General features: G+C 39.4%; 1 protein-coding gene across 1 annotated transcript; it reads left to right on the top strand.

Moving 5' to 3' along the window:
- The first annotated feature begins 864 nt into the window (after nt 1–864).
- On the top strand, nt 865–4,989 carry c8h3orf38 (chromosome 8 C3orf38 homolog). The gene is made up of 3 exons (XM_072685146.1): nt 865–1,107; nt 2,257–2,432; nt 2,523–4,989. The coding sequence occupies exons 1-3, from the start codon at nt 981–983 to the stop codon at nt 3,084–3,086; spliced, it is 867 nt and encodes a 288-aa protein (XP_072541247.1). The 5' UTR covers nt 865–980; the 3' UTR covers nt 3,087–4,989.
- Nucleotides 4,990–9,509: the final 4,520 nt, after the last annotated feature.

The following is a 9,509-nucleotide window of genomic DNA, read 5'->3' as shown; positions in this document are numbered from 1 at the left end:
ATGTATCAACACGTTACAGTACAAAGAGATGTTAAGAGCTTTTATTGCTGAGTGTACTTCAGGTTTTTCTCTGGTATCACCGTAAGTGAAAACGCAGCAGATGCGTAAACGCCCCAGAGAGCGCTCAGACTGAAGTCACAGTACAGAAAAACAAGCACGTGAATGCATCTCAGGTGTAGGCTAGCTGCTATGATGTAATGTGATTAATATATCTGGACCCTGCCATTCTGGACAGTTCAGAGTAGAAGGGGAATAGAAATGTGATAACATAAAGTAACAAAAATGATCAAATCTGTTTACATTGACTTCCATTGAACGGTACGTCTCATGTAAAGTTACTGCTTTACAGCCCATTTTTAATTACTTTATTTTTTGCTTGTGAAGAGTGAAGTGCCGGTAGAAGTCAGTAGTGATCCAATATTTCATTTATTTCATTTAAATCTGCCTCGGCAAAAAAGCGCGTGTCCAAATCCGTACTGCGTGACACAGGTACAGATCAGCGGCGTAAAACCTAGCCAATGCTGTGTGCGCATGTGTGATAGTGGCAAGCATCACCACATGACCTTTCCACAGGTCTTATTAATCCAGGGAATGTTTCCTGGAAATCGAAAGTAAAATCTTGGAAATCTTTGGTTTCTTGGTAAAGGAGGGGCAGAAGTATTATTTTAAAGACCCGCTTTCCCACAGTAAACTTTTATTGAGAATCTACTTTTAAACAAGTACAAGGCAAACAGGGTATAGGTAGAGCTATTCCCTGGAACCATTCAGATTATATATAGTTAGTTAATATAATATAATATTTTTTTCGTTTATTTCAGGTTACGACAGCAGGGCTTTTATTGTGAAGAGTCGGTGCTGTATCCGCCTTAACGCAGGGGGCGCCAGCCTGGACAACGCCGATGAAACACCGTTTCATTTCTTCTGCTGAAGACACAGTTTGGACATTAGTTTCGATGCTGGTTGTAAACTTATTGTAAAAGATGTCAGTGATGTCGGAGAAAGAGAAAAACGGCTGCAGAAGACTGCTGGAACTGCTGCCAGTTGAGGACTTATTGGCACTAAAGGACACCGTGACCAACCGGCTGATCAGTGTGGAGAGTCCGAGCGGTGAGGCGGGTCAAGTTTCTAACTGAACAATTGAGTAGATAGATACTTAGTCTATCAAATAAGTGTGCGAAATGAGGAACATGTTTCTTATAAATATTCCAGACATCAACCCTGCAACAAACTTATTTCAGGGAGGTTGTTAGCACCACCAGCCCCTAGCCCCCCCGCCTACCACTTTTCCCATGTAGGGTGAATTACCCTAATGTGGGTCGTCTAAACTTCATTTAGTGTTTCCCTCAAAACAATAGTCAATAAACCTATGGATTACAAGCTGAGATGGCAGATGATTACAATCACATGATTTCTCAAATGTCCAATCTTAATTTAAGGTGAAGCAATATTTAAACAAGAAGCACCCCAATGCAATAATGCATATGTACCACTTGTCCATATACCCAACTTGCTTTACATATATGTATGTATATGTACGTGTGTGTGTGTGTAAAGCAAGTTGGGTATATGCATATTATATTTTTTTTTTTTCAATTTTATATTATTATTCAGTTTTGAGCAAGTCTACAGGGAGTACGTCTTCATCATAGAGCAGCTAACCAGGTAGTTTAAATTACATTAGTTATACTAATAAAACAATGACACCTGTTCAATTTACCTCAACATGTCTTTTAGATGAGTTATGAAATGACACAATTTTGGGAGGAGCAACATGCCTAATCTACCATTTTATAAATATCATCTCTATCTTGTTCACATGTTTACGATAAGTCTGCACAACCCTCCATCACCCCATCACCTCTCTTTTAACCCTGGCTTCTGTCATTCCTGGCTCCACATGTCAGATGGGAGACTGGCTTCCTATCACAAAGCAGAAGCCACCCAAATTCAAGCCCAAACCCTTTCAGTCTTCTACTACATCAACATAAGCTGAAAGTGTTGTCTGAACCAGCAAAAAGTCATTTAACCACCATGGTCAATAGCAAAGTACCTGCTGAAACAGTGTCATTATTTGGGGTAGTGAGTTTTATTTTCTCATGTTGCTCACGCTGAAAAAATACCTCCGGGATGTTGTATATAATTTGCAGGCTTCAGGGAGCATTGAGTCAACATACAGGAGACTTCCACAAATTTCATGAGACTTGGGATGTCTAACACATTTCTTTGCTAATCACTGTATCTGTCTTGTGTCAACAGAGGCTATCGAAGCCATTGTCGCCTACTCTCAGAGCGCAGAGGAACTGCTCAAGAGAAGGAAAGTCCACCGTGATATTATTTTTAAGTACCTCGCTAAAGAAGGTGTTGCAGCTCCACCGAACACTGAGAAGCTTCACTTGATCTGGAGAGCTCTTGCGTTATGGTCATCTGATAATGTAGGTGCACAAATGCTCAAAGAACCTGACTAAGTGCTGTTTACTAGAGGAGTCTTAATGTGTGTTGCTTAAATGTGTTTTGTCCCGTAGGTCATCCCCTTTCAGGACACACTGAATGACAGCAGTGCATGTTGCTCAGAGGGTCCAGATGGCTTGGCAGACCTTACTGCTTTGGGCAAGGAGTTTTGCAGGTGGTTTTTCCAACTTTTAAACTCCCTGAATCACACGGCAGGTCAGCCAGTTCAAGACTGGGGACCCCAGCACTTCTGGGGGGATGTGAGGCTATTCATCCTTTCCTACACTGGAGAACAACAACGGGATGAGTACCATGGAGCAGAACTGGTCAGCAGAAGGCTTTCTGCTCTTGTGTGGGAAGAGAAGTTAGTTTTCTGCCCTAACCTAGAGCATTCAGGTTTGAAGTGCTTATCTACACCTCATGGATTGGTCTTGGTGGCAGTTGCTGGAACCATCCATCGGGAAAATGTGTGCCTTGGAATTTTTGAGCAAGTGTTTGGTTTAATTCGGGATCCGCTGGACGGAAACCGCTGGAAGATGAAGTTTGTGCACTTGAAAATAAAGGGACAGCTTGGTGCTGAACAGTTGCCAGTGCTGACTTATGAATCAAATGATATGCTTCAGCTTTTTACTACATAATGCTGGGACCACAGACACTTCACAGGACATTTCACATGCACTTTAAAGGATGCATGATCTATGCATATTATTTTAAAATACAGGACTGGCTGTTATTTTTCTTTTACTGTTGGTGTACAGTGTAGCATCCTTAAAACTCTATTTTTCAGAGTTTATGGCAGATTTTTCTTAACAGTCATCATTAGGATGTCAGCCTTGATTCTGGACTCTGGAATATTCACCCATATTCAGGAGCATCATTCACTCTACTCTATTTTGTTCATTCTGTGAACAATTTTGGAAAATACGTAAGATTTAACAGTACATTCTTTTAATTTTCTTTTTTATGAAAAGTATTGAATATATTTGATCTGAAGTTTGCTTTTGGCATTTAGAAGATATGACGATTACTCAGCTTACTGAGGATCAGTCCCCTACATTATTTTGGCTTCTGTTTAACTGTTGATGTGTTAAGTACATTATATCCTGCCCTAATTCAGTGATATCACAATGCATTGCATGATATGCTTCTGCTGTTTCCCTTTTAAATCTGTGATAAATGTATCAAGTAGCATTTTCCCCCAAGAACTTTTTCTCCCACCTACTTCCAGAGGTCTGAACAGGTTGATCCGCCCAGGCAGTGGTTACCAGAATGTGGTCCTACAGCTCCCTCTGGAGCTGAAAATGTGGTCCTACAACACCCTCCCCTAGAGAACACACTTTACAAACTGCAGTGATTCTAACACCAAGAGGCCTTTGGGAAACCGGACACAAACCCTTCCTGAAGTGTGGTTATACAGAGAAAATACTTAAATATGTATTTATTTATTTTTTTTTTTTCGAAAAAAAAAGATACCCAGGGCTACCCTCACACAGCTGACTTAAGGAGGTCATTCGGATGATCTTGATAATCTGCATACATGCTGGATGGTTAGAACATAAACATTGCAAGTCAGTAGTTCTTCAGGAGCTGGCGCACTCCCTGTGTCTGACCATTGAAATACGAGACCAAGCACAGATTGTTTTTGGTGTTTAAGGTGTTTCAGTGATATGAAATGTAATTTCATTTGGTTATTGAGTCAATTCTCAATCAATCACCAATATCAACATTTAATATTTAAATCTAGTCTGACATTTTCATGAACTCATAGTTGACTTAACTTCTTTTCCCATGTGGATTAAAGCTTTGGATTAGTTTCCTGGTCTGGTTCCTCTACTGAACACAGGGTTGTTAATTTAGTTGCCAAGTACGTGCAAGTTTTTTTGTTTTGTTTTTTACAAAATTGTAACTTATGAACTGCACTGAATTTGCAAATTACACATTCTCAGCCTCATTCTCAGCCTCAGCAGCTACTGGATTCAGACCATGGAGAAAACTAAAAACAGCCAAAAATGGAGATACATGTTTTGCATTGGACAGCAGTGATATGCTTATAGCTCAATTTCAACAAAACTAAAGTACGTTTTGAACCCTTTGTGTGTATGCCTGTAAAACGGTGGTCTTTCAGAGGTCTCACAGCCAGCTGAGCTAAATTGTTACTTCACTCAATAGAGCTGTAAGAGCTGTCATAAATAGATTTGGCCAAGCATGTAATATAAACACAGTACTGTAAATAAACAGTAATGTACTCTGCATGTATTTCTTTGTCATGGGTGGATTTGAATTACTTTTAAGCCCAGATTCTTGTCTCAGGCATTGGTTTGTTTAATACTTTGTGCAAGATGATGTTGATGCGAGAAGATCAAACATTAAAAGTAATTGAACGTTTAATTGAATATAAAAAGGTTGACTGGAAATTGTGCTTATTCCTGCCATTCTGTTTAAATGTACTGTAGATTTGTCTCCATACTGTACTGTAGGTTTGTAGTACATATTTGGCTCCATGATTCTACTTTTAATTAAACGAGTAAGGTTTTGACACAGACCTCATATTTTAATAAGTATTATTTATTTATACCTTTTCCACCTCTGATGTTTAGCCAGCTGACTGAGGTATTTAGCTACATTTAGCCAGCAAGAAATATGGCCTGAAAACAGGAAATTTTTTTGAATGGATTTTTGTGCGAAATGACTATTTGATAGTTAAAAAAACTGTTCTCTTCTGGTCCAAAAAAGAAAAAATGTTTCATCAAGCAGAAAAGTAGTAACTTGTGTTTCCCGACAGTCCTGATTAGCTGGAAGTAAAATATGCTGCTGACTTGCTGCTGAAATGCCAGTAAAGTTTGAGTTTCTTTAGGGCATTACATTCACATGAAGGAAAAGGGACATATGCTTCCAATTGGAATTATTAACATTTAGAAATGACCACGAGGCATGGAATTGCTCACTCATGCAAGTTCTTTGTCATGACAATGATCTTGTTATTTGCTTTATCCTTGTTTTATCGATCTAAATCCTAGACCACTGAAATTGTTGCCAGTCGTTTGAAACATGGATGAGTAGTTCATGATGAACTTTGTCTTTGTGGCCAGACTGAAGTGGTTTTTACACATTCTTCATGTCTTGTAGCACAGGCATGAATCAATACAGTCCCCTGACACTCAGTTATTCAGTGTCTTACTCATCAGTGCTTTATAGTTCGTTAGAGACTGTCTGGGAACACGCTGTTTCACCTTCAGTACTATCCCATTCTGCCCAGCCCTTATTTTAATATGCAGAAGAGAGTGCCAAAGCTTTTTTCCTGACAAAAACAAACACATTGTCTTTGACAGCCTTTTGTAGAGTAGAGATTGCACAGACTCGTTCTCCTCCCCTCCTGCCAAAAAATATGTAACGCAGCCCCCCCCTTCCCCACTCTGCAATCTGCGATGAGTGTGTACTGGTGGAGATGGTAGGAGGAGTGCAGGGAGTGGTTTTAGTGGGAATGTGACATGTGGGAAATTATTCTTGGCACCGGCCTCAAAGGCTGACATTTTGTAATATCTTTTCTTGAGCTGGCCTTTAATGCCTGCGAGTGCCATAGTTGTGGCCAGAGAGGCCACCGCAGCCATTGATCTTTTTCCTGTTCTCCTCACAGAAAGAAAAATAACAAGCCGCTTGCCTTCTGTCTTTATGGCACTTGGCCTACCCCTTTTTAATAAGTGGTTTTGGCCAGTTGTGACGCACACGTTCAAAAATACAGTTTGCTGGCGTCTGTGGATCATTGTGACTTTGGGTTTTCTTTAATGGGGATGTGTGTTTCTCATAAAGATTATGCTAACCCCCTGAGAGCAGAAACTCTGAATGATGTTTTGGGTGGTGGACTGCAGTGAAAGTTTTAATTGGCGTGCACATTCGGTTGTGTTGCTTTGACTACAGAGTTTAAGAAGTTGCTTGGTAGTTATGATTTAACACTAAGTAAATCCCAAATGATGAAGTGTCTTTGTAAAAGAACAGTGATGCTTACGTGGGTGCAATAAAAAAAACTCTGTCTGATGAAATCAATGGATTCTTAAATGCTTAATTGCATATATGCACATTCATGGCCTCCTCCCAACAACTGAATTCACACATGAGAGCCACACATATTGATGTGCCAAATCACTACAGTTGTGCTGTTAATGGGCTGTTATGCTGCTGGTATAGGCCACACAGATGAATTTAAAGAACTAGCTTGTTAACAACTAGAACTAGTGATCAGATTATATATATATATATATATATATATATATATATATATATATATATATATAGATGTATAACAGATCAAATATATAGGTAGACTAAACAGCCTCAGTGTTCAAACCACAGACATTCTGCCTAAAGTATTATGAAACCCAGGCTGCATATCAGATGACTCTATATTCCCGATACAGTTTGCTCATAGTCAGGAATGTCAAGATTGTAGCCTGATGATATCAAAACACTTGAAATTGCAGACAGGGTCAGAATCAGTGACACAGTATCACCTATGCTCTGCTAATTTGGGAAATGTTCTGTAGGTTTTCATTTGAGAGTACCAAAGATAATTTTTTAAAACAAACAGCTTGTCTTTCACTGTCTTTTTGTAGAGTGGGGATTACTTAAACACACTGTCTATGTGTAAAGCAGTCATCCAGTACTGTCCCCTAATGTCCTGCAGAGTCTGGAATACACTTTGCTGCTATTAATATCCCATTTCTGCCCAGATTGTTTTTTTTTATCAGGCATATAAGAGTTACAAGACAAACAAGGGTGTTTGCTGGTGATTGTCATAGCCAGCAAAGTACTCAGTGCCTACACATGGTCTGGGAATGTGGACCACTGTCCAAAACAAGACCAGTCTGGGACTGAGCTGCTTTAAAATATGATGTATTTAGTATTGTAGTTATCTTTCACAGCAACCACACACTTTTATTAGGTAGCTTGTTTTTTAAAACCTACATTTGCTACTGTTGAAGTTGTGTTCTACTGCCTTCATAAGCAAGGATGTACAATTCACCAAACGTCCACATGGGGCCGCAGTAGCTTTACTAATTAAATGGATTTCTCTGTTGATCCCAGGCCAAGGCAAAAGCTTTTAAAGCAATTGTTTGGAAACTGGTCAGATTCTGAGCTCTCAAGCAGCAGACTATTACATTACTTCATTTTGAAAGTATTATTATGATGATAAATAAAAATAAAAGTTTGTAATATTTATTGTTGCATTGGTCGTGTCTTGAAACTTGTGTTCAAGATTGATTTGCGAGTCCATGAACCCGTCAGAGGCAGGTAATTGCTCTGCTTAACTCTGACAGCCACCATATTGATCAGTGATTTCTTAATTGAATGAAATGTTGTTTATCAATATGACGAGGTGTAGTAAAAGAAAAGCCAGCCCTATTAGCTGCTTGCTGTGTGTATCTGTAGAAGAAAGGCAGGCAACAACTGAAACACTGGCAACATACTGTACCTTCATTCTCTACTAATTTGTGTGATGGTCTGTAGGTTGGATTTATTGGTTTGAGTTGAGATGTTGCCTGTTGGTGCAACCGAGATGTAAAAAAAAAAAAAAGAAAGCTTGAGGACTTGAAATGGATTAATAAAGGTCAGGCTGTGGGGTGTGTGGAGCCGTTGTTTCTGGATTAGCTGTCACACTGAAAGGCCTTTCTTTCTTCTTCATTAATGAGAGAAGCTGATGAAAGTTTCTCTTTCAAACCTGGCTGCATAAATCAGATCCTGCAAGTTAACACTCAGAAGGCGACCCTTCCTGAAACACAGCAATGCCACTGCCTTCATCTGTGGGATCTGTTGGATGAGCACCTATATTTAGAAAGGGGTGCACCAACTGAAATCATTGTTTCACTTAGCTTCAGACTGATCTCGACTTGTGAGGCTGGCTGGCAAATGTCACTTTTCTCTGGTCTATTCTTAGGTAGGCATCATTATTTCACATAGACAGAGGAATGCTGAGCGCTCAGAGGAACTCACAAGACTCAGTGGGCGAGACTGTTCCTGTAGTTAAAATAATACTCCAGCCCTTTTCAAACTTTTTCCAAGGCAATCTGCCATATCTGTAGTTAGTATGGCTAATTTATACTGACACTTTTTGTACACATAGACGTAGACTAGTAGAGACTGTTTTCCAGTTCCAATAATAATAATAATAATAATAATAATAAAAATAATAATAACAATAATAATAACAATAATAATAAAGCTTATTAAAAAAAGACATTGACCCACTGATCTGTTATTGCTATCATTCCCAAAGCTAACCAAGCCATTATCAGTCAGAGGGGACTGATCTGCACTCTTTAATTGTTTTTAATTATTTTAATTTTGGTTTTTTATTTTAATTGTTAGGCTTAGTCATAGACCATCAAATTGACCATTTAAAGTAATTATTGTTTATTTATTTATTTATTTATTTACATTGTGATAAAATGCCATGGATCAATAGAAATGCTCCAAAATGACTTAAATGCATAACATCTTTTTACACTGACTTTCACCGAAAGTTAATGAATCTCCCCCAACCCGTCCTCCTGTACAGCTGACATTACGGAGATAGGAGGTTTTGCGTGAAGACAACGAGGTACATGCCTTTCAGACTGAGCACGCTGCTCGTCCTGGTCAGTGAAGGATGTTTTTATTTCCTTATGATAAAGCCTGGGCTTCTCTACGCCGAAGGCGCCTGTAATGCTCTGTCTCTAGAGTAAGATACCCTTCATCTGGATTACTGGAGCTCTGTCCACTGCTTAGCTTCATTTGGCTGCTGAGAGTTAGCTAGCGCTAGCTTGATAAATTAGCTAGTAGTGAGGTGTAAACTGGACTGTACAGCACTTCCATTTGCAGTTAAACCATTCAGTGTAAAGGTCAGTTTACTCGGACGGGGTTAGCGTTTCTATTTTTTGATGGACGTCTGTGTGATCCTCCTCACCCCCTCAGGCACTCCACCTACAGGGCTATTAGATAGCATTAATGTAGCTAGCTAGATAGCTAGCTCACCTGAATGGGTAGCTAGGTGTGTTTTGTCAACAGTAATTCTCCACAAACAGTTAGGC

Source organism: Salminus brasiliensis, chromosome 8 (genome assembly GCF_030463535.1).
Source record: "Salminus brasiliensis chromosome 8, fSalBra1.hap2, whole genome shotgun sequence".
NCBI classification, from domain to species: Eukaryota; Metazoa; Chordata; class Actinopteri; order Characiformes; family Bryconidae; genus Salminus; species Salminus brasiliensis.
This window is presented reverse-complemented; position numbering and strand designations above follow the sequence as displayed.